The sequence below is a fragment of the Melopsittacus undulatus genome, chromosome 10 (assembly GCF_012275295.1).
Source record: "Melopsittacus undulatus isolate bMelUnd1 chromosome 10, bMelUnd1.mat.Z, whole genome shotgun sequence".
Taxonomy (NCBI): Eukaryota; Metazoa; Chordata; class Aves; order Psittaciformes; family Psittaculidae; genus Melopsittacus; species Melopsittacus undulatus.
The window spans coordinates 30,278,917-30,303,750 of record NC_047536.1 but is presented as its reverse complement, the minus strand read 5'-3'; the positions used below and the strand labels follow the sequence as shown (position 1 = coordinate 30,303,750).

At 49.8% G+C, this 24,834-nt stretch overlaps 1 protein-coding gene across 1 annotated transcript; it reads right to left on the bottom strand.

The window, feature by feature from the left end:
• Positions 1 to 1,388: 1,388 nt before the first annotated feature.
• PKIG (cAMP-dependent protein kinase inhibitor gamma) lies at positions 1,389 to 18,556 on the bottom strand. Its single transcript, XM_013128482.3, has 4 exons — positions 18,351 to 18,556; positions 13,102 to 13,168; positions 3,428 to 3,585; positions 1,389 to 2,305 (listed from the first exon to the last, which is right to left on the bottom strand). The coding sequence occupies exons 3-4, from the start codon at positions 3,576 to 3,578 to the stop codon at positions 2,226 to 2,228; spliced, it is 231 nt and encodes a 76-aa protein (XP_012983936.1). The 5' UTR covers positions 3,579 to 3,585; positions 13,102 to 13,168; positions 18,351 to 18,556; the 3' UTR covers positions 1,389 to 2,225.
• Positions 18,557 to 24,834: the final 6,278 nt, after the last annotated feature.

Below are 24,834 nucleotides of genomic sequence, written 5' to 3'. Positions count from 1 at the left end.
GTTGATGCCAGGAGCCAGAAGTGGTGCAGCCTGGGCTGCCTGGCTGTTGGACTGCACTGGCCCATAGGCAGGGGAGTGTTTGCTGAAAGACTTTATGATCATTCGGTGCTCAGTAACAGTTCTGGGGGGTCTGGCATGCCCTTGTGTTCAATGAAATGAAAGGCTGGGAGCATCTGTGTGCTCAACAACATTGCAAGTCAGGATGTGGCTGGATAAAGCCAGTGCACTTGGTCTTGGAGCACAATCAGGGCTGGCTCTTTCACTTGCAAGGGGAACCTGATGCCTCTTGCCTGTCCTTTGAGGGTAGCTGTCCAACAGGCTAATCACCTGCCTAATATAATTCTGGAACAGATATTTTGTGACCAGGAGACCTAAGATTAGCCCACATTTGACTGCTGGAGGTCTTGCCTGGTACACAGTCCTTCTGCAGCACCTTTTAGCTTTCTCTGTGTGTGTCAGCATGAGCCAGAAATACTGTTCAGTGGCAGTGAGGAGAGCTGGAAATGGGGCTTAAAGACCCGACTGTGTGGTCAGCCAAGCGCAGGAGCTACCTGCTGTTTTGCCCCTGAGTGTGGGGAAATGGGAGCAGGCTTTTGGCTGCCTTCTGGGCACAGAGCTGCAATAGTATCCAGGCAGCTCCGACAGCCGAGCTGGTTTGCAGCTGCCAAAGCAGCAGATGCAGCTGCTACCTGGCTGCCAAATCCTCGTTTCCTGTGGGGGCTGGAGCCACAGACAGCTCTGTGCTGGCCCTGTGGCCATCGCTTCCTGGAGGCCCACAGACAATTCTTCTGTCTGGCAGCCACTTCTCTGCTTATTTATGGCCTTGTTTTCTGTGATAAATCCCAAACTCGTAACACTTAGTTCTGCCCGAGGCTGTCAGAGTGATGCTTGTCCTTGTGTCACCAGTGGAAAGTATTTCTCAGACCAGCTTTGCCATGTGCCTGTGTTTGGCCATAGACCCCAGCCAGGCTATAGCTGTATCCTGCAGCTCCGGCAGGACTGGCTTTGCTGGGTGAAACATTGGATGAAGACACCTCTTGCCACCAGCACCTCTTCTGCTGGTGTCTGGACCAGTTGGCCGAGGCCTCAGCCAGCCTTTGCTTGGCTATCTGCGGTAGTAATATGGAGGCACTCATAGGAAAGGTGCTGCCTGGCAGCAAAGTTGGGAATGTGGCGGCAGACTTTTAGGATTTTCTGTGCCCAATGGCATCTGCTTCCATCTGGGTGCTGCACACCCATGGGGTTTCACAGACCCAAAGAGAAGAGGCTTGTAACACAGCTCCGTGTCTCCTTATGAGGGGCAGCTGGTGTAACCACCCTGAGCTGCAGCTCCATCAGTTATAAGGCAAAATAAAGGAAGAGGAAACATCCAGGCAGAAAAACCCACCTTCAGTACTTGAAGGTTGTGTTATTTATTCCAACAATTTATAGTTTTATCAAACCATCTTTAACACAAAACATGTCTCCTAAAAGAGAGAATGGTGTGAGATCCTACCAGAGATCATCTCAGTTAACAGTTTGCAAAGTTAAGCCTGAATTTCAACAGTCAAACCAGCAAAATGTTTCTCCCCTCCCCTTAACAATATCTCAAAATGCTAAGACCCAAAAGAAAAGATGCCTGTGGCTGGTGCTGCTGGGTCTGTAGGTGGAGCTCATCCGCACAGAGCTGTGCTTTGGTCCTTTCCTGATGCTAAGTGGCAGCAGCACAGGTGAGTGGTGCTTGACTTGAAGGCAGAGGGACTGGCCAGGTCCCTTCCGCACTGCCCACCCTGACGAGGCCACATGGACAGTCCATTGGCCAGGTCAGGTCTAAGTTACAGATGAGTCTTAGAAAAACCAATAATGTACATTTCTAATCTATGGAAACAGAATAAATAATAATCTAAATTTGCAAAGGAGGAAGGTACCTTGGACAGGAAAGTCTGACGTGTTTATTATTAATGAAATAATTTTTTCCCATAGGGGAAAATTGCAGCTAAGGCATCTTGAGAATGGCTCATAGCACTACAACCACGGCAGTGTTGCTCTAAATCATTAGGGATAGGAGCAGAAGTCTTTTGGAGGTGCCAGTCCTTGTACAGCATCATGTAGCTCTCTGAACAAAAACAGTTGCAGCAGAGACATTTGACAACTTGCTGTTCCAGGTTGGCTTTTGTCCGCAGATTCAATAGCAAATACTTGTTTAAGATGGCCCTCCTCCTGCCCATCCCACCCCCTGTACACTGTCATGGGGAAGGGCTGTTTTCTTGCCCCTCTGGTCTTGCTCCTGGGTCATTCTCAGAAGAAGTGGCATCGCTTTGGCTTTCTGCAGAAGGGAGCATTGGGAAGAAAGCACTGTTACACTCTGCTGAAGACACAAGTGATCAGTAATTGCTATAGCTGATCTTATTCAAACTGATACCTGAAGACCTATTGCTACCCTTCTGGGACAGATGCTTAGAGTATTGGTTCTCCCTTCATGTTGCTGGAGTACAAACACTTCTCAACACATCTGGTGATGGTGGGAGGGAGCTTTGGGGCAGGGATATGTTCTCCTTGTCTAACCTGTAAGGGCAACTTGCAACTGCTTCAGGAATGCCTGCCAGACAGCCTGGCAGCTACCTCAGTTGCTCACTGTTAGAAGAGCTCCAATTTGTGCTTACTGCAGATGGGTGGATGGACAAATGCTAGTATGGGTATGCTGAAAGAGGTACAGTTGGGAAAATGTGTTTTATGGTGTTTTTATAGTTATAGATGTAGGCTGGAGGAGTAAAAGAGCAAGAGCAAATCCTGAGTCTGCCCTTTGCAGTGGTGCTGTATATTTTGCTGCTTATTAGTGGAATCAGAGTGGTTTGCTTGTGCTCTGAGCAGAGGATTCATGCTTCTTATAGTCAGCTGGCTGGCATATACTGAGCAGGATGCTACTGCTGCCATGTTTGGGCTACAGGGGAAGATCTGGAGATGGCTGGTGGTGTTTAAAATTATTTCTGTTGTTATTTAAAATACTGTGGAACTATTTGAAGGCTGACCCAAAACAAAACAAACCCAACCAGCAAAGAGAAAGCAAACCACAACTTACCCCACACTTGATTTTTATAAAGCCTTTTTATATACCTGATGTGTAATTTGCCCTGGGAAGGCTTTTGGTCAGTCCCTGTCTTGTGCCTCTACATCAGTGCCTCTACAAACCAACCGAGCAAAGGGCCTTGGCTAGAGTGTGCAGTGCCCATGTGCCAGGAACACTGGGACCATACCATTTACTCTAAGAGGCCCTCAGCCCAGTGAGTCTCCCACCAAACATGAAGGCACTGATGCAGCAAGAAATGGGATGTTCCTCTTGAGCATTTCTTTGATGCTCCCAGTGCCAGCACTATTTAGCTGCACTGACAGTTCATGCCTTGCTCTTCCAGCCTGTGTGCTGGGCTTACTGGTGTCTGCAGCAACTCACCTGCTCCTTCAACGGCAAGGTCACTGAGGTCCTCGGTCAGCTTGCGCACGCTGACGGTGGTTGCATCTTGATGGATGTCGTGGACAGCGTTCCTCCGACCGGCCCGATCGCAGGAAATGAAGTCAGTGTACATGCTGGACTCTACCTCCATTGCATTGCTGCGGAGAAAACACAGCTGTGAGGTCAAGGATGCTCAGCAAGCCTCAACTCACGGCTCCCTCCAGGTTATGTTACTCTGTGGAGTTAAGTTACTGCATGAAAAAATAGTCCCTGTAACTCTGCTCCGGTTCCTCTAACAGCAGCTACCAAAATCTCAGATATCAAACCCATCACGTGGGGCGGTGTGTGGGGTGACCCATGGTGCTGGGTGACACACTGTGTCGGGTGAGGGCAGATAGGCAAGAAGGATCTGTCCAAGCTGCCTTTACTGGCCCTTGTTCTACCTTCCCATTGCAAAGCAAGGCAGACAAGGCATTTGCCTCTCCTTTTGTGTTCCTGGCCTTCTTTAAGAGCTGCCAGGTCGCTGGCTAGCAGGTTTTTCCTACGGCAAAAGCATTACAGAAAAAGCCCTCCTTTCTCTTCAAAATCTTTGAACAGAGGCCAGATTTGGCTTACTGCATGGGGGGATGGGGTGATGGTCCAGCCTGAATTTGTAATGGGAAATGGTCAGGGCCCTGATGAATACCCAGTGGAAAGCTCGGAGAGCAGGGGAATATTTTCTCAGTACAGGGCTTTGGATCAGTACTGGCCTCCACTGGTTGTTGGATGTCACGGAGAAAGTGCTGGGCTGTAGTGCTTTCAGATAAGCACTTTTAACATGCGAAAATCAGCCTTTCTGTGAGATGTTTGATTCCTTCACTGAAACCTTGCATCTGTGCCAAGCACAGAGCACAAAGAAAGGCTTGGAATGGCCACTTGTCACACACGAGCTCTGCTGAGAGCCAGCTCTTAGTTCAGTCCTTAAGTTGTTGGGTTTTCTCTTTAGCTGGTGGTTTAACATGCCAGCACGCAAGGCCCAGAGACCTCAGCAGCTTGGGAACGTGTCGCAGGCTGCCTGGCTCCAGGCACAGAGCTAGGGAGCACACACTGCCTCTGCACTGGCGACCTGAGGCTCTTGGTTCCTGCTCCTGTTTACTCAGATTAAGTTGTTTTTCTGCATGGAAGAGATTAATCATAGTCTTATCTGCCATTCTGCTCACTGTCAAAAATGCCTTTAGCCCTGCTGATGTTGTCAATATTTGAAGGAGGTCCCAGTTAGAAATGCTTGTGTGTAATGAAAACAAAAAATCAACTTCTTGGCATTGACTTGCTTTTGTGTCTTGGGGTTAATGACCCACTGAGAAACTTGCTCAGTATTCTGTACAAATCCTGCTTAATATTGGTCTTCCTACCAGGGAAGCCAGCTGGCAGACCACAGGCCTGGGCAAGAATCACACTCCTCACTCTATAATCTCCAATGTTATGGCAGTAGAAAGAAGATGCTGGTGAAGATGCAATAGGCAGGATAAAAGAGGTTAAATTCCTCCCATTCCTGAGACTGAGCAGGGTGCAGTAACATCAAACCTGCATAAACCCAGTGTGATACTTCCATAGCCTGAGGAACTCCTCTCTTGGCAGCAGCTCACTGGTGGGATGTGGGGCTTGGTCCCCCCAGACCTCCCAGGGGAACTTGCTTCTCCAAATCCAGCAAATCTCCTCCCAGGGCTTGGCATCCATCTAGCCCCTGATAAATGGGTAAAAACTGCATCCTTTGTCCCAGGAAGAGATCCCAGCTGTTATTGTTCCTCATCCTCCCTCCTTCCTTTCCAGCTGTGCCCTTCCAGCATGAGGTGTCTGCTCTGGATGCAGCAGGCTCGCTGATCTCAGTGAGCAAAGCACCTTTTCCATCATTCCCAGACAAGTCCTTCTCACAGCTCATTGGAGCCCAGACCTTCTGTAGCTGCTAGAGAGGTGTCATATGGACTTGGAAGGCTTCCCTAAGAGTTGTCCACAAAAGCCTGGATCCATCTCCACATCCATACAGTTAATACAGAGCTGACATGCTCTGTTCTGAGGGCTGGACCACCTAGTTCATAGGATAGACACCACAGACTGGGACACAAGAGCTGACCAGCCCCTGGGATACAGCATTTTCCCAGTGTCCCTTGATGTAGCTGCCAACAGTAGATGTGCTCAGCTGCAGGAGCATTGTGCCAAGTGACTAAATGCCCCATCACAGGGAAAAAGGATGGGATGGTGATTAAAAACAGGAGCCAAGTGTGCAGAAGCAAGTGCTACTCGGGCAGGTTCGGGTTCCAAACTCGGTGGCCAGGAGATGGCGTGTGTGATTTACTTATTTCCATGGCTGGGAAGGTTCCCGCCTTTGATGCTCCATGGAAAGAGCTGGAGAGGGGCGGATTTATGAGCAAAGCTCACAAACGTGTTCATTTCCTTCAGGACTGTCAAGGTGGCGGCTCTCAAAAGCCTTTAAGGCAGATCCCCTTCTGCTGGCAGAGACACTCCAGCCTCTGCTTCCAGGAAGCTGCTGGACTGAGGAGATGATGGGAGCAGTGGCCTTAGTTTTTGATAGAAAAACCTCATTTTGCACAGAGCATTTCCACATTTCCAGGCAAGTGAAGAACAGTTCAGTGGGGTTTTAGCCAGTGGAAACATCTTTTAACATCTGCCAGGGACAAGAAAGGAACCACCTTCCCTCTTGCCCACGTAGACTTGAAACTGCGTCACCATGGGCGGTCATTTGGCGGTGGCAGGGGGTGCAAAGGGGGGTGCATCACCCAGTGGCTCCCCACCTTTGCTTTTCATGCTCCTTTGGGCCAGCAGGAGGGGATGATGAGCCAGCTCTTGCCAGGCGTTGTGAGAATAAGCCGGCAAGCACACAAACACACTGCACAAAGGTTTCCAGGGCACTTCAAAGAGAGGATTCAACTTGTCCCCAGAGGGTCATTTCCTGCCTCCCTTTCCTCCTTGCTGTTGACGGCAACAGAAACAGTCCCTGTGCCCTTGGTTCAGCGTGCCAGCCGGTGGGGCCGGGCCAGGGGATGCATGGCATGGTGACAAAGGCCATTGGCACCGGGCTGGGACCTGCTGCCTGCTGCATGTTCCTCAGAAAGCTTTTCTGTGCTGCTGTGTCCCCTCCGCCATGCGAACACGGTGCTGCCTGCCAAGGACAGCTGGCCACAAGCAAGGAAGCCCCTTGCAAGCTGCCACAGCCACCAGACATCCCCAGAGCCTGCTCCTGTGCCCCCCCTCAAATAACCTGTGCCCCTCTCAGACCCACTGACACGCCTGTATTTAATTCCCGTTTCCCACCTTGCTGCTTCTCCACAGCACAGATCCCAGGGACTACATGCAAAGTTATTACACATGACACAAGAGTGGCCTGGAACAATCCAGATGACCTGGAAACACCATGGACAGGTTAAACCTGGCACAGGGCCGAGCGCCTGCAGAGCAAACACAAGCCCAGTGACCCAAGCCAGGAGCCAGGGCCTGACTCCAGGGGATCGGATGGAAGTTACAGTCATACCCAGCCTGATTCCAGTTTCAAGGAAACCCTTTGCACGATGCTACATCTGTCCCTTGTCTAGGTTAAACTGTAAGCTTTTTATGGCTAGGAAGGGCTATTTTTGGACTCTGTATCGATGGTGGCTATCTGCAGGCTGTGCTGAATCCAGCCAGCTCCCACTCCACCGCCTGCTTTGCTGCTTTCTGCTCTACCTCTCTTACCTCTTGCTTTCCTCTTTACCTAACTTGCCTTTGCAGTCACTGCAAGGGGTCTCTGCATGAGAGGAAGCCTTGTCCATCTGCACATGGTGTCTGTCACACCTTCCGGCAGAGGGCAGGTTACTTCCCTGCTCAGACATTTGTGGCACAGCCCACCTGGACTGCTGTGAGGAGGGTTCCAAGGTTAAACACAGCAATGGCTCTCGGCTTAACTGAGCCTGAGTCACCTCCCTGCCTTCCTTTAGAGGCCTCCCTGTTCCTGGGAGCTGCACAGGGGCTGCTGCTCCGCTGGGACACCCACACAAAGGGGGGACCTCCCCTCGGCCCTCCTGAGGGCACCCTCATGCCAACTGCTGCCCTGCGCCTAGCCGGTGCCAGAGGCCGCTGGGACCAACCTCTGTGGAGTCTGCCTGGAGGTCATGGAATCACGTAAGTACAGAATCACGGGATCAACTGGGATGCAGCAGAGCTTTAAGAGAGCTTTAAGCTCACCCAGTCCAACTTCTGCCCCAGCACTGCTGAAGCCACCACTAAGCCATGGCACTGAGGGCCTCAGCTACACTGCCCTGGGCAGCCTGTTCCAATGCCTGAGCACCCTCTGGGGAAGGAATTGTTCCTCAGCTCCATCTGAACCTCCCCATGTGCAGCTTGAGGCCGTTTCCTCTTTCCCATCCCTTGTTCCTTGTGAGCAGAGCCCAGCCCCTCCTGGCTCCATCCTCCTGTCAGGCACTTGTAAGGGAGCCATCAGGTCCCCCCTGAGCCTTCCCTTCTCCAGACTGACACCCCCCCCCCAGGTCCCTCAGCCATTCCCCATCCCACTCCTGCTCCAGGCCCTGCACCAGCTCCATTGCCCTTCTCCAGCCCTGCTCCAGCACCTCAATGTCTCTTGTAGTGTGGGACCCAGAATTGGACACAGGATTCCAAGTGCAGCCTCACAAATGCCCAGTGCAGGGGAACAGTCACTGCCCCAGTCCTGCTGGCACACTGATACAGGCCAGGATGTTATTGTCCCTCTTGGCTCCTCTGTCTCACCACCTAGTCAGGGACATGCTTTCCCATTTTCTTCGTGTCACACCACAGGATCTAATGCTGTTCTTTGCCCCCCAGACTTCTGCAGTCATAAAGACACGAATCCAAGCTAATCCTTGCTGTGTTTCTGGGGTAAAATGTCAAAGTTCTGCCATTGAACAGGGATGTGACCCCTTCTTCTGTTCATGCACTGCATCCCACTTCTCTCCCCTTCACTGCCAGCCTGCAGGGATCAAGGCATGAAGCCATACAGTCTGCCTTCAAGCCCTCTGCATTGTGCAGTGCCCCCTGCCCTTTCATTCCTGGGTACAGTAACTATTATTAGCCCTCTCCTGCTGGGGCTGGATCCATAACAACAGCAAAACACACTCAGCAGCCCTGCTGGGCTTTTGAAATATTTACAGTGTAAGATGGTTTACGGCAGAGGGGGTCTGGTAGAGCACAGAGATGGGAGCACCGGGATTTCTGTGCTCCCGGTGGCTCTGCTGCGAGGTTTCCTGCTGGGAGAGTCATATCCAGTGAGGAGGGGAAAAACATCCCACAGGGCTGAAGCCAGCACTTGAGGTCAGGGGGTTTCCACCAACTCTCTGACAACTTCCAGCTGGAATTTCAGCAGATTTTCCACTGGGTCTTGTCTGGGAACATGCATGAGCGGTCGCACATCAAAGGAGGAGGGCTCTGAAATGGTGTTATCAGGGTTACAGAGTATTTTTAGACCTGTGCTCATGCCTTACAGGCCTCGCTATTGCTCATGACCTCCATGCACTAGAACTCAGATTCACACCAGAAGGTGAAGATGGAGATGTTCTGTTGGGAGCCTGGTCTGGTAGTGGCTACATAAGCAACAAGCATTGTTAACGCTGGTGACAGGGTCTGCACCAGGCATGGAGCTTCCCTGCTGGGTCTGTGTTCTCCAAAATGTGGTGGGAATGGGTCTTGTGGGCCGGAATTGCCATGCCCCAAACTGCTGAGCCCCAGCTTTCCGGCTCAGTGTGGAAATAGGCAGGACCACGGCAACAGTCTGATCTCCTACCAGGGCATGTGTGTCCATCTCATGTGCTGAGCAGCTTCTTTCCAAGCGAGAATAGCATGGAAAAGCCTCATCACACTTCAGTGGTGTAGAGGTGTCAAGGCTGGGTGAGGCATGTGGCATTTTTGGAAGGTTTTTGCTGGGGGATTCCTTGTAATAACTCTGCCTTCTCTGGCTCTTCTGCTAAATACAGTTAATTCAGCCACTGCAGTGGTTTTGCAGGTTCAGAGCTTCCAGGGCTCTCTAAGACTTAGTGGAAAATTGTAATTCATAGAGGGGGAGAGCAGATACAACAGTGGCACTGAGGCTCTGTGCCCGCAAACAGATCCCTGCTTTTACAGGATAAAGATCACTTAATGCCTGGTAGCTAATTGCTTAGCCTCAGATTTAAGATTAGGCTTAGACTGACCCCTCTGCAAGTCCACAAACCTTGCATTTAGCTTTACCAAGCACCCCAAACATCCTCCCCTCCCTCCTGGTCTTTAGCACACCCCCAGGGACCCTCGCTGCAGTGTTTCGGCTGTCCCAAGGCACCTCTTGCTGCCCTACATCCTCCCGGCAGCGCCTGGCTCCAGGCTGATGTAAGATGCTCCAGACGGATTTCAAAATCATGGCTGACCCTTGGCACTGGGGTAGGGCAAGGCCTTATGTGTGTTGCTGCAGTCCCCAGGGGAGAGGAGAAGGCTTGGGGAGGAATGGGGGAGGTGGAGGGGATTGCTCAGCACCACCAGCATCCTGTTAGCGTCCGGATGTGTAGGAGGGAGCTGTCTGTCCATCCATCCATCTGTCCACCAGGATGGCAGCCCAGTGCCATGCAGCGCTGCCTGCATGCATCCCCATGCCTGGAGCAGGCAGGACCCCTCTTCCAGTCCCCATGGCGCACGGGTGCTGAGCATCTGCTCCAATACTCTGCCACAGGAGGAATCATGGTTTGCCTTGGCAACCAGGATGTGATGGAGCTCTCTGCTCCTCCCTCCCCTCAGCACCGAGCCTCAGCTGCAGCTTAAGCCTCTTCTGCAGCTTCTCAGTAAGTTGATTAATGGAAATAATTGGTCTCTTCATGCATCTGCAGACAGTTGCCGTGACAGCAGTTGTATTTTTGTTTTGCTCCCAGGTCGAGCTTGTTTTTCACATCCCACAGCTCTGAGGTGCTTAATAAATCAGGGCACTCCACTCCACCCCCCCTGCCGAAGGACACACATCCCTCCAAGTGATGTGGTGGCACAGTGGGATAAGGCATGCTCAGGACACAGAAAACTGGCACCTTTCTGCTCCCCATTTATCACCCCCTCAGGCTCGCACTGGCTGGACACGGTGTTCTGTGGCCAGCAGAGAGCAGCCAGCCAGACCCCTTGTGGTCACCCAGCATGGCCACAAGCACCCGTCACCTTGTGAGCCAGCACACTGTGGTCCCCTGCAGAATCCCTTTCAAAGCTGTGAGCAGTATGAGGCTACAAGTCCCTTCTCCATTAGTTTTATTTTCTCCCAACTTCTTATTTAACTGCCTTGATTTGTCAGTATCTTTTTACATGAACAAAACCAACAACTGTGTGGAGGATCTGCTGATGCCTGAACTTACAAAGCAGACAAACCACAGATCAGTCACTTTAAACCCTTCAGCTGCAAAAGCCCCACAGCTGCTATTGCAGGCATGTTCCAGGAAGACTCATGTATTGTCCCTGCTTGTGATCTGCAGACACCTCATCACAGCCCGGCCACAGGGTGGATTCCTTTGCAAAGAGGATCCCCTTCACACTTGGGTTCCCTGCCTTCCCCAGAATAATTCAGGAAGAAAAGGCCCTGCTGGATTTCATTTCAAGCCTTGAAACTCCCTGGTGGTGCCATAGCTTTTCTGATCACACCAACACATTGTGAACATCACCTACTCAAACCCTACTTTAATTCCTGGCCCAGGGGTGCTTATCCTTAGCACCTTCCAGTCTTCCCTGGGAAAGAAGAAATGAAGTAATTGCAGAGGAGATGCAGCTGGGGGTATTTTCTAGCAGAGCTGCCCTTGTCAGTATAAAAGAAAGGTGAAATGATAGCAGGTCTTAATGGAATTGCTGTTTCTGGGTGGAGGAAGAACTTTCTACAAGGACAGAGGTAAGAAAGGCTGGGTCTTTATGTCTAGCAGGAAAAAGAGCAGTTTTGTCCAGCTTCTGTTTCTAATCGGAGGTGTGGAGCTCTGCTGCTGTGTGAAAGCAGTGCTCACATAGCTGCGGAGGGAGCTTAGCTTGGAGGAGGTGTTGTGCAGGCTGTAACTATGCAGTTTTGGCTGCTGCTAGTTGAGGGGGCTCTGCTCAGCACAGTGTGTGAAGCTGAGAGCCACCTGCCTTAGCTCTTCCTCATTCAGGCTTGCACAATCCCATACAAACTCACATCCAGCATTCAAAGGGTCCCTCTGCCTCTGTGTGGTGTAAAGGGCTGAGTGAGAAGGTGTAAGAGCCCTGGCAGCTCCCAGCAGTGCCTAAAAATAACCAGGGCAACTCTTAAGAGCATCAGTGAGGAATGAGGCTGATTAGCAGAACCAGGCTCAGCTCTGCTCCCTGGAGCTGCCTGCTCTGTCCACACATCCCACTGCACAGAAGAAAGCCACCAGCAGGACTCCCACCCCAGGGGCTGGGAAGGGGGAATAGGGGTAAAATCTGTCTTTGGGAGCTGTGAAAAGGATTGGATGGGGGGAATGGTGCTATTGGTGCTTTATGTATGATAGAAAAAGAAAGTGTAGGAGTTAAAAACAGCTGGCAGTGAGAGGTGGCTGAGCTAAGCCCTTTTGGCTGTTACCCACTGAAATCTGGAGTCTCTTTAGCTGTGCTACCTGGCTGGAAGCCCTACCTGGGCAGAGAAAGCGCTGCTGGCCTGCACACCCCCTTCTCTGAGTAGTTCTGTGATGGATGGGGAGCTTCTGTACATTCAGTGCAGGTGACAGCAGCTTCTGATCCTTTCTGCAGGCAGGGTAAATCTGCCTACAGAAGTTACCAGGGATGTGACATTTAGACATGAGTTGAAGCAGTGCTCGAGACATGCCTGTAAGATTACACCAGGGATGCTCAGCGATCAGTGCGAGTTATACTGTCAGAAAAGGGAAAGGTCCTAAGGAAATGAATTGCCAACTATTTTATGGTCCACTGAAATGCAGCCTGGGTGTAGAAGAACATGGGCTCTCTAGCATACATGGGAAAGCTGCTGAATACAAGGGATGAACTGCCCTGAGAGACCTGTAGGAGGATATCTACATGCACCAAAGAGTCCTGAGATCCTGTATGGTCACATCTGCAAACAGTATGACTGTGGCAGCTCCAAGTAAGGGAATACTCAGTGCAGGAATAAGAGAAAGCAGTGAAATGATCTGAGGACTGAGGAGATGCTCTCAGTGCAGGGGCCATGGCAGTGAGATTACAGAAAGGATCATGAGCTGGTGGGTCTGCCACTTACACAAGTGCCATAGAAGGTCAAGCTTTGGAGGTTCCCTGGATCTGCCTGGTCTGACTCTACATGCACAGGGAAACCTCACTTACATGATTATTCACAGGGGAAAAAGCCATTCTCATGTGACACATGCAGGCAAGATTAGCACACCACATCCCCGTCACTGGCAGGGGAGAGGCCGTGCAGCACTGCTTGCAGCAGGGACTGCCTGTAGAGTCAGTGTTGGAACAAGGCTTGGAACAAGTACATGGCTGTAAGTGTGGAAGATACAGCAGGGAAGTCATTGTGGCAGAATTGTTGATATTTTTTCCACCCTCATAACAGCTTTATAGCATCTAGGAATTGAGAGTAGCGAGGGAGGTCAAATGACTCTATGAGACAAGAAGGAAAATAATCCCATTCCTGTTCATGTAATATCTCTCTGTGAATACAAGTTATGTCAGTCCATAGGGTGAGTTCCTACCTGATTTAGTTGACTTTCCTTCTGGACATGACTTCAAATGAGATTCGTACGCAGGATGCAGCAACTTCTGGGGAAGGAAAAGAAAATAAGCATAAGAAAACATTATCTGTGCTTTAGCTGGGAAGCATAAAGCTCAGCTGCTTTCCACACTGCCTGTGATCAAGACAGCAAAGGAGACTTGGGGTTTGATAAAGCTCAGCCTGAGCCTGTCTTGGTGAGCATGGAGGCACTGACTGAAGGGCTGTGGATGGTGGTGGTCATATGGCCCCTTCTCAGGAGCATTTGTGCTGTTAAAGATGTGGCCTGTTGTATTTGAAAGCAAGGGAAGTGCAGCCAGGGCCTGGCTTCACAGAGAAGTTCTCTTTGGTTTTGCTTCTGCTTTTGTTGACCTCCTGTAGGTGTGCTGGGGAGAACTGCAGCAACTTGTGTCTCTTGACCTGCACCATGGAGGGACCCTAGGGCTGCCTTGAGACTACAAATGAATGTTGGTTTGCAGCTCCACTGCCCTTTAAAGAAGTGAAACTTCCAGATCAGGCTCTGAGGCAAAAGGGGAAGCTTGATCTGGTGCTTTTGGTTGCCTTGCTGGGTCCTCGGGTTTCTCTGCTGTTTGTGCACAGCTGTGCCTTCTCCTGTTGTCCCCAAGCCCCACTCAAAGCCATTTCCGCTGTGGCCTTAACATCTGTGGGTGCATTGCAATCTCCTGACCTGCGGAGCCCAGCCAACAAGACACTTGCTTATTTTAGCAGCTGTTTCAGCTTTCAGGCTTTTTGGAACATCATGGACCGTGCTTTTTTCACTTTATCCCAGGGACAAATATTAGCAGAACAGAAAGCAAGAGATAAACCATTTAACCATGTAAGCAGTAGCTCACCCAGCAGTTCATGTCTGGTCCATCTGGGTTGAGTGCTGCTCTGACTGGAACTATTCCCCATCATTTTCCAATACATGACAGATCTACAGCCTTTGTTTTTATGACCCACTTTTTAAACTCCCAAGTTATGGAGCTGACTACTTGCTGGCTCTGGCCCTGCTTCAAGGACGGGGCACTTGCTGCTTTCTGTTTGCCCATCTGTTAAATGGAGCTATTAATACTTGCTCCCCTTGCTAGATGCTTCAAATATTTGTAAAGCACTTTCAGAGCTGCAGATGACAGGTTTACAGAAGTGGAAAATACTAATTATGATCCTGACAGGAGCCAAACAAAGGCCCAGGGATTTAACAATACACTTTTGTTAGTGTTTACCCCATTTACAGTGAGGTGCTTACTGGAAAACACTGGACCGGAAAAGAAACAGTATTCTCACAACACTGGGAATATACATCATCCCTTTGGGCCACACAGCAAGCAAACAAAAGCAGGAAGGAAGAAAGCAAGGCAACTTTGGGAATCCATGAGTCTTTATTTTCCTCCTTTGCCTTCCTTCCTTGCTCTGGCTCCTGTGTTCTGCAGCCCAAACAGTTAAACCTCCAGCGCTTCAGATGTGTTGCAAAATATCTCCAAATACATGGCCCTCTGCCAAGAGAGGCTTCAGAGAAATTGGAGCAATGATGCTCTGAAGTAGAAGTTATCACTGAGCAGCCCTGTTCCTGATGGGATGTGGGAGGAAACCCCTATTTTCTCTGTCTTTCAAAAGAAGAGCCGAATTTTGGAGACAAATTCTTCAGGAACTGGTATTGGCTTTCCAGCCCTACAGCTCTGGCTGTGACCAGGTGTTTCTTCCCACAGCCTTTGCTTGGGGATTTGGAATCTTCAAATCTGACGCTGTGCCCTTTGCTCCATCCCTAAAGGTTCAACTTCTTCTGGCTCGTGCAGTCCTGGGACAATGGGCAGAGCTCTGAAGGCCCCACTGTGCAAAGGCCAGGCAATATCCCACACAGAATTCAGGGATTTAAGGGTGGTGGATTAACCCATGCAGTGTGACTAAGGATGGGCTAAAGCAACTCGTTAAGGAAATCTTGTAAAGTGTTCTTTATCTCATCCTGTAATCCATCAAGGCAGCATGGATTACTTTGAGATCCCTGTGGGAATGTTCATTGGATAGCTATGCATCCCTACCCCATGGTATCACAGAGTTACCTAAAAGGGACTAACACACAAAACAAACTCAATGCTCTCAGCACAGTTTCAAAATCAATTTAGCATGACCTCAAAATGAATATATGTTCACAGAAACCCCTCCAGAATACTTCTTGGCAGAATTCAGCATTATTCTACACAACAGCTGCTCTGGTGCTGCTTTTGATCCAAAGAGGAAATCCTTTCTGTTTTCAAGCAAGGTGATGGCAGAAGCGATAAGGCTGTTCTCATCTCTTGACTCCTGGGTAAACAAGAGGCTGGACACATCACTGACCAGAACAGGAGTCCTGTTCTCTCACAGCAGACTAAGGCTGCCTCATTTGGTGCCTTGTCCCCAGCATCCTTGGCCTCAGAGGTACAAAAAACCTTGTAACTGTAGTGGAATGTTATTCATAAGTCATTAGTTACTCTGAACCAGGAGGTTTTATAATCCTTAAAATGCAATATCCTCTTAATCATACCCAGGATTGTTTTGTTACCAAGATAACTACTTGATATCCATCAAACTGCCTTCTGAGCTCTTAGTTTCAGTATCTCGAGGCAATGAGCACCGCAGATGAATTGCACTTGGAGGAAGCAGTAATTCCAATGAAGTCAAAGACACTCCGGTGGGGATATGTTTGGCTCATTACATCATCGCAAGTATCAACAGAAGCTGCCATTGTGGTGCTCACTGGGGAGTTCTTGAGGCAGCGGCTTGACTGGCAATGTGCCTGCATGAAAGCTGTGGTGGAGGTGCTGTGCTGGGAAGGAAGCATTTGGGACCTTACCATGTGAACCAGAAAGGGATGTGTAAAGTACATATCACTGCAGGTTTGAGGGGAATGAGGGTTCTGACAGGGGGAAATAGGTGGTTCATAGGCCAACTGCTGGTTTTCCTGCTCATGCTGTGTATGCCAGCTGAGTTCTGGTGTGATGTCTTGGCTTCTCCAACTGCTGTTGTGACAAAGTCCCTCCAAGAGCTGAACACTCCCTTCTCCCTGGCTGGTGCTGGGAAGCTCTGGGAGCAGCTCCCTTTATGGGTTGTTTTTTCCTAGTGGTGGGCTAGAGACAACCAAGTATGGGGGTTTTCCCCCTTTCATTATCTCTAAAATAGGTACTGAAATGGAAAAGGTGTTTTCTGGATCAGTCCATATATACAGGTTTGGTGATGCTACGGGAACCCTTAAGAGTGTGGAGAAACAACTGGAATGTGAAAATGGGAGAGACCCAAATGTGGTGGCATAAAATGGCAAACAAAAAGCTCTGTTGAAGCTTCTGCTGCTCCTTATGGAACTGTAGATTCCTCTCTGATTCTGCCACAGACCTGTGTGAGCCCAGGAAAATCATCTGCTGTGTGTAGCCCATGTAAAGTAGGAACAATGCTGGTATTTGGTTGCCCAGACAGGCTGGAGGGTTTAATGCACAGCAGTATGCTGCAGGCTCTGAAATGTGGGAGATCAGGAACTGTTAGCACCTTGGAAAACGTTTTCCATAGCTATTTTGGGCGCCAGGGTTGTGTGTGCCTGTGGGTATTCCTCTGAGTGGGCTTAAAAGTAATTTACTTTTCTTTGGAAAAAAGAAGATAAAGGAAAAAAGCAAACCTCCACATTGTAGATCAGTCTGTACCTGTGCAGTGCCTCAGAAGCAGCCACTGGGTACAGAAATGCCACTGGTTTAAAGATGCGTGGCTATGAACACTCTTGGGTTTTCATCTCTTCATGACCAAGCTGCCTACACTGGGAGCCTATGTGCTATATTTAATGGTCTCCAATTCTCTGCGGAATCAGTCTGTGCCCTCTGGAAAGCATCCCTAAAACTGATAGCATGGGGCACTGGTACATCCACATGGAACAATGTCTGCAGGACTGCACGCCCTGTTCTGTCCTTGAGGTAACTGGACATGGAGCACTACTGGTGCATCCATGTTTGTGACTGGCCATTTAACCTGCATCTATGCCATAAATGAATGCAGCCGTTGAGGATCTCTCCATGCATCCTTCTTTGCCAAACGCCATCCCTCATGAGAGCGAAAACCTGACAGTTTCTCAGTTGCATGGCTGTGCATTAGCACTGTGGCCCTTTATAGACAAAGTCTCTGAAGCCAAGGTCTGCTCCCAAGCCAAGCACATTGGCCTCACTGCCAACAAGCAGCCCAGGTCTGAGGGTCCCTGTTCCACAAGTCTCCTCTCACCCTTGTGCTGCTGCAGCATCCCTGCTGCATTTGACCCAGTGTGTCCCCCTCCCTGTCTGAGCCACCAGCCCAGCCACCCAGGGCATAGCTTCTGGGTTCACAGCTATACTTGGCTCTTGGTCTACAGAACCATTTACCCCATCCAGGCAAAAGGAAACGTTTCCCAAACACCCCTTTGGGGCCAAGGCATTGCATGCATGTGAAAGCTCACCACTGCGGCTCGCTACCAGCTGCTTAAGGGAATCCAAAGAAAGGAGAGAAAGGCACCCAGCTCCGAGGTGGAGGAATTTGCAAAGCCTCCTGAGAATACCACCACACAGCAGTTCTTTTTTTATCCCAAGTCTTTGCCTTTTAAAACATTTGCTTGGAAAGCTGGATGCCAGCGAGTCTCCGAGCCTGCTCCTGCTGCCACTCTCACTTTTGCCTGCAGTTCGACGGGGAGCCCTGCAGCTCCCGAAGCCATGGATTCACACCACTGCCCCACGCAGACAGCATGCTGGGTGCCTGTCCCACAGGCTGGCATCTACTCCCTTGCAAGCACAGAGCCACCCCGGCGCTCTAAGGCATTCCCTCCAGGAGTTGCTCAGAATGGACACAAGTCAGAAATGAGGCCAGAAATCCCCACGGGTGTGGGTCACTGATCCACGCGGTCCTTTGTGCTTTCCAGCTGCCAAGCCTGCTCCCCCTGCTACCCCTTGCACGATTCGCCAAGTGAAACAGCAGCCACTTTCCTGCCATCAGCCTACAAACCCGCTTCTCCCAACCACAGAGAAACCAGGATGCAGTTTAGTTTTTCAGCCCATGGTCTGTGGGCAGCAAAAATCTCGCTGTTCACAGCCGGCAGGCTGAAAGTTGACTAAACAAATTCCCCCTTTGTAACGGGGCTCCAGCTCCCACGTTAGGGCAGCAGGAGAGCAGCCCCTTGCTGTACTGGCCACCGACCACCCCAGCCCATCGCCAGCCCCACGCGCTCGCAGCAGCAGGCACAGCCCTACTTACAGGCACCCGGCTCCCGTTGCTTCTCGAGTCCCAAGTTACGTGGCCTCGCTGCTGAGGAAGAGCCGGAGGCTGGATCTCACCCTCCCAGTGTCCCTACCCACCGAGGCGAGCAGCCAAGCTGGCCGGGGGAGTCACAGCCAGTTTCAGACTTGCAGTTTCCTTCTACTGGGAGCTGCTAAATGAAGTTGCACTTCTGGGGCCAAGGGGCGTGTTTTTCTCCTCTCCCGAGTCAGTCCCTGCCTGCTGTAATCCAATGCTCATTCTGATGATGTCAAGCAGCTACCGCTCGGCTCCTACCTTACACCGGCAGGAGGGATCTGTTTCCTCTTTGCAGCGATCTTTGTTTAGCTTCGCCTTGTAACCCCATCTCCTGGCAGCTGCATGTGCCCAAACATCCTTCCTTCAGTGCTGGGTGCTGAGGCTTTTGCTGCAGGGTGCTTCCTCCCGCCTGCTGCTTCCACAGCCTTCTCTGGTGCATCACTCAGATATGCATCCCCACTACATCCCACTGTTCATCATTCCCATCAGGGCCTGGCCAAAGGCATCATCATCCCACCCCATGCAGCCCTGGGCTATTTTACCAGGTACAGCACTGGGAAGATGCCTCCCAAGAAAAAAAATAGCTTTGTATCTTTTTAGAGCTCCTTTTGCTCCACTGACTCCCATGGGGTAAAAGCCAAGCTCATCTGTCCCTGGGTGCCACCCTTATTTGGGGGTAAAATGCTAAGCTGGTGACAGGTCCCAGGAAGGTGTTTAGGGCAAGGCAATACTGCATATCAAGCATATGCCTTTGTGTCTGCCCTGCTCACAGCATGGGAACCCCCAGTGAGCTCAGGGCCAATGCAGGAAGTTTTGGCTGGTTTTGGCACCACAGGGGCTCAGAAATGGTGGTGTCACCTTCCTGTGTCACATCAGCCTTGGACACCCCACCGGGTGGCTGAACCAAAAAGAACAAGCTGGTTGCAGTGCTAGGTCTCTGTCTTCCCAACCCAACCTCATCAGTGTGGTGAGAAGGTGTATAAGCATGCAGGGTGTGCGTACTGCTGCCTAAACACATGCACTGGAACAGGGCTAGATAGTGCTGATTGCTTTACTTAAGGGAGTGAAAGACTCACTCTATCCCTGCTATAAGGACACTGGGATCCTCAGCCTTGTAAGAGGGAGAAGTGGCATCATTCAGTTGGAGAGCACAAAGAGTGTTTGCCAAGGACCTGCTCCAGTCCCTTCTTCAGATAGATGTGCTTTTATTTTAGGTTGTGTTCCAAGTGAGCATTGTGAGCCAGGAGGAATTGGCTATCCCAACCCATGTCTTGCTGAGCACCAGACACACAGAAGCGGCATCTCTGCCATCCTGCAGCTCTCCCATGACAGATGGGCCCCATTCACTGCTGGTGAGGAGCACCAGTCTGTCCTCCTCCCCTGGCACTGGTTGTGCAGCTAGACCTGCTCCATCTCTGCTGGCCTCACTGCCTCCAGCCAGGATCTCTGTGTGTGCCTGAAAGCGTGCTGTTTGCCATGACAGATACCAACACCCCTGCCATTGCACGCAGGAAGAGATAAAAACACCAACAAAAGCAGCAGGCAGTGCAGGAAGTACTCTGATAACAATACTGAGGCATGGAGGAAGGGGAACAGACCTCAATGGAGCAAAACCTACCCGTGCTCAGTGCATCCCCAAACTGACCTCATGTAGCTTTGCCTCCTTCATTTTTATTTCAAAGCCAGCCCTGGGAAGCCAGTTTGGTATTCTGAGATGTATCATTTGGCAGAAAGTCATCCTCTCCAGGGCTTTTGAGTCACGTGCTACTACTTACCCAAAAGTAAGTAGTAACTTACTTTTGTCGTGCCTGCATTTGTGAGATGCCACAAGGGAGGAGGGCTTTGCCACGCTGTGCCAAGGGACCAGTACAGCTCCAGGAGAGTGCTATGCTGGCTTGGCCACAACTGCAGTTTTCTCTTTACTCCAGCTTGTATTTGAAAGGGATCCAGGCTACAGCTTTACACTAATGCCACGACTGTGGGGTTTGAAGGCCAAATCTGGTAAGGATGCAAATGGTACACCAGCAGCCCAGTCGTTTTCTTGGCAGCATGTGGCCAGCACCATTCCAACGCAGGCAATATATAGCAATGGCAACAACAGAACACTTAGGAAAGCTGGGAGCACAGTATATGTGCTTTTAAAATAAGATGTCTTGTCTTACTCAAACCTCCCAGTCTTGTGTGTCTCGTCCTGGGAACAAGCACCCCAAGCATCCATCAAAGAGCCCATCCTTCTCTCATGTCCTTCCAGTGACCTTCTCATCCAGTACCATCCCTTACAAGGAGCGGTCAAATGTTTTTCATCGGAACTCTTTTTAAGTAGAAAAATGCAGTTTGAGATTTTCTTCAGAGGTTTTATTTTTTTCTTCTTTCCCAGGGAAAAAAAAAAATCCTAAGATGACAAAAAGCTTGCCTGAAATCTTAATGCATTAGGATTAAATGAAAGTTGATGTTATTCTCTAGAAATCCAACTTCTAGCTCATTCTCAGGTTCACCATCTCATATCCTATTGCTTCAAAAGCTACAAGATGTTCACCCAGAGGTGTGGGTTAGAAATCAATGCAGTCCTTATCCTGCTATAGTGAGATGTTACAGCTGCCTGGGATGGCATGCTGCACGTGATGGATAGTGTTACAGCCTTGAGCCATCTGATTCAGTCGAATTCACAATCAGCATTTATTTCACGAACACACTTGTCTTCGGTGAGGATTTTTCTGCCTGTTGCATCCATCTGCACTATACTGGGCTGTCCTATGTGGTCCGGGACTGGTGGTATCAACATTTGCCACTCTGGACAACAGGAGGTTTGGCTCTGCTCTGTTGGTGGCTGCTGCTGTTGACGAGGCAGTTGGTCTGCAGAGAATTGTGGCTTTTTTTCTTAGCTCTGCATCACAGAGTGGGCTGCAGAGAGCAACACCCAAGGGAAAGATGGTCCTGCAGCCTGTGCTGCAGGTGCCACCTTCACTGCTCTGGGGCAGCAAAGGGCAAGAGAGCACAGCACAAGGAAGAACAAGAAGCTGTTCCATAGGGTGAGTGTCAGCCTTTAGCTGGAGGAGGGACACAGTCAGAGCAGTCTCACAGGGCAAGTGTCAAAATGAGGTGAGAGCATCCCTGAGGATGCTAAAGTAAAGAAACTGACCCCCAGAGCAGTGCTGTAGTGCAACAGAACCCACCGACACAAAGGATGCTCTTGGGAAGCTCCAAAGCCCAAGGAGACAAGCTGTCACTTCAGACGGATCTGACCTGCCTCTGACCTGAATGTTGTTGCAGCCTGAGCCTCGCTTCTCTCAGAGGCTTGTGCTGCCAGCACGCTGCAATCGCCCGCTGATTTCGCATGAAGCCTCCTCACGTAAAAGCAGCTTCCTGCTGCATTTCCCAGGCATTGAGCTCTCCGTGTCACTTGATGTCATCAAGATTGCAGGGAAATGTGGAATGGCACAAGATATGCATGGAAAAAATGTGACAACCTAATTTTTTTCCAGGCTTCCTCCCCCAAAATAAACACTTTAAATAAACCTTTGATCGAAAACCCTACACAACATATTTCAGTGGTCTGCTGGTCTTCCTAAGGGAAGCATGGATGTCTTAAGCCATCAAATACCAGCTTGCACTTGGAGATTTATGAGAAGAAGAGAAACAAATGGGTAAAAGCAGCTTTAGTGACAAGCCACTCTTTGCTGTCAGAGGTAGGACATGGTTTGCTCTTGATTAGGGAGGAGACAGTGGGTGCTGGGATGTCTTGGTGACTGCCTTGGTGCTCACACCCATTTTGTTTTTATAGAAGTTGTTCATGCAGAAAGGTTCCTCAACAAGTGAAACACAAACCAAAGCTTGTAATGAGGCTAAACTCATTAGCAAACCCCTTCAGGTCACCTCTCTCAGCAGGCAGGGTCAGAGGGTCCGGCCTGGCAGTGGGGAGCCCATCTCAGCACTGGGACAGGCACTGTGGCTGCTGGCACGGTGCTCGGTGTGGGGCTGATGTGCCAGCAGGGCAGAGCAATCTCAAAAACTGTTTACTTTGAGCTGGGGCTATTTTTAGCTGCAGTAATCTGTGCAGAGATGATAAAGCTTTTCATTGCAAAGCAAGTGGCAGCGCTTGGCTTCTGGGCAATTTCACTCCACGAGCTCATCCCTTCCCACTTCACAACCACTGTTTCCCACAGAACTTATCTCCTCTCTCTGCTGAGCCAAACACCTCCAAAAGGTTTTACCCAGCCTGGGCTAGATAGGATGGAGTCTCAGCCCAAACTTAGGTTTTTTTTTTTCCTTAAGGAATCCAGTTTGGAATAGTGAAAATATTTTTACTTGTCTCCAAAGGCTGGTTCAGAGCCTTTGCTGAAAGCCCAGCATGGACACGCACCCTCTAATCCTTCATTTCTGCAGAAATCCTTCTGTCCAAAGGCTCTTGCAAAACAAGCCACTGACAGTTACCTCTTCGCTGCTGCCATAAATACAAGCAGGTCTCAAACTTGGATCTTATGGCAAGCCAGAGTTATCTGTCAGTGACAGCTCTGCTCTATGCCACCTTTTACCCAAAGGGTCCCAAAGCCCATTACAAACTCCCTTACACGCTCTGTACAAGAAGCACTTTACCTGCTGCTGATAGGAGAAAGCACGACAGCTGGCTAGCGGCACAAAGACTACAAACCAAGCATAAACCCTGCTGGGTAAGGGATTTGTTTGTCTAAAGGAATCCAGAAGCTTCTTCTGTATAAACCCACAAAGGTCATGCATCCAGCACATGCTTTGTCAGAAAGTCATCCCACTGGTAAAAGCTTTCTTGTTTGGGAGACAGGGTGAATAGCAACATCTCTGTCAGGTCAGGGACGTATTCAGGGGGAGAATATGCAAGTATTAAGTAAACAGGTTTATTCCACTTGTGAAGAAAGGACAAATACAGAAAGAGCTAAACATGACTGTCAGCAGGAGAAGGAGCAGCAGGAGCAGTATTGCTTTAGTTGATCATGACTGACTGCTTGGGTCTTGCTGACAGGGAAGCAGGAGATGATCTGAGGCCCCTACTCAAACAGCCCTGCCCTTCATCCCTCTGTTTCTGCTAGAGGGAGTAGCTGGAAGAAAACAAGTATGGGGCTGAGCTGGCAGTTGTGCTTCTCCCTTTTGGAAAGCAAAAAGGTATGATAATAAATGAGAAGCTGTATAATGTATGCCAGAGCCACCCAGCCAATGGTTATGAGTTTTCCCCAGTGTTTGGCAACCAGACAAGGTTTCCTGATGCAGATGTGCTGAAGCTGTGTAAATATTTTGATCCTGACTTGTGCTCTCAGCTAACTGGGCTTTCACGTGCTTCTATTCCATGTACTCTGAACAGAGTACTCCTGCTTTGGAATGGTGAGGGTTCAAATGCAGGTTATGAGTCCTCTGCTGTGGCTCAAACGACTGCAATCTTCAGGCTGCACCATGTACGCTCACTCTCTACCTAAGGTCAGGAAAAAACTCAGCCTGACCTCCTGGCATCATTCCCTGCTTTCCATGCTGGTTCATTAAGGGGATACATGTAACTAGATGCCTTCTCATGAAGCAGCTGGCCACTGTGACAGTCAGGATAAGCTCACCAAGGCTATTGCTGTGTCCTGTGCTATCCCATTCCCTTCACTGTTCCTGAGGCCGCAAAGACTGACTGAGGAGGGGCAGCACCCCTGCGATTTGTTTGAGAGCAGCAGGAGTTCAGGGCACTCCATGGGAAGAGCTCCATGTTCTGGTCAGGGAACAACATATTCTGTTTGTGCTGACAGTGCGCATGACATTAAAACCAGCATTTGCCTGGTGACCTGGGAGCATTTCACCAAGCATTGCATACAGCCCTCTGCTCCCAGCATCCAGAGCTGGGCTGGGGACTTTTAGACTGGTGTAAAATGTTTGCTTTTATGCAGGTTTACAGCTTCTTGGGCACAGAATTTCATGTTTTCACACAGATCTCACTTGCCACGCACTTTTATGGATTAAATAATTTAAAGTATCTCTAAAGTAACTCTCTTCAGTGTTGTAAAGCTTCAAGTATCTTTATTCAGATTATCCATTGCAAGAATAATCTAGCAATAGCATTTAAATAGATATCTGCCTCCTCAAGTTAGCTGTAGCTGCTGGGACCTGACAAACTGACTGAGCTTCTAAGCAAGGGGATGCAACACCAAATGGGCACTTGCACTGTAGAATTGCTACCCCAAACAGCCTCAGCTCTCTCCATCACTGTGGCAACCAGCAGATCTCACTGCTGGACAAGAGGTTTGTGCTACCCAGCAGCACTCCCTGCTTTCTGGCAGAAATGGGGCTTAAACTAAGCAACCAGGAGGGAAAATCCTCTTTATTGTGACTAAGAGGCTGTTTTAGTTATATATCCAAGTATCCAGGCACTGCAGCATATCATTAATAATACAATTAAATTTCAGCAGTGTTCAAGGATGAGTTGAACCAGAATGTAGCCAGT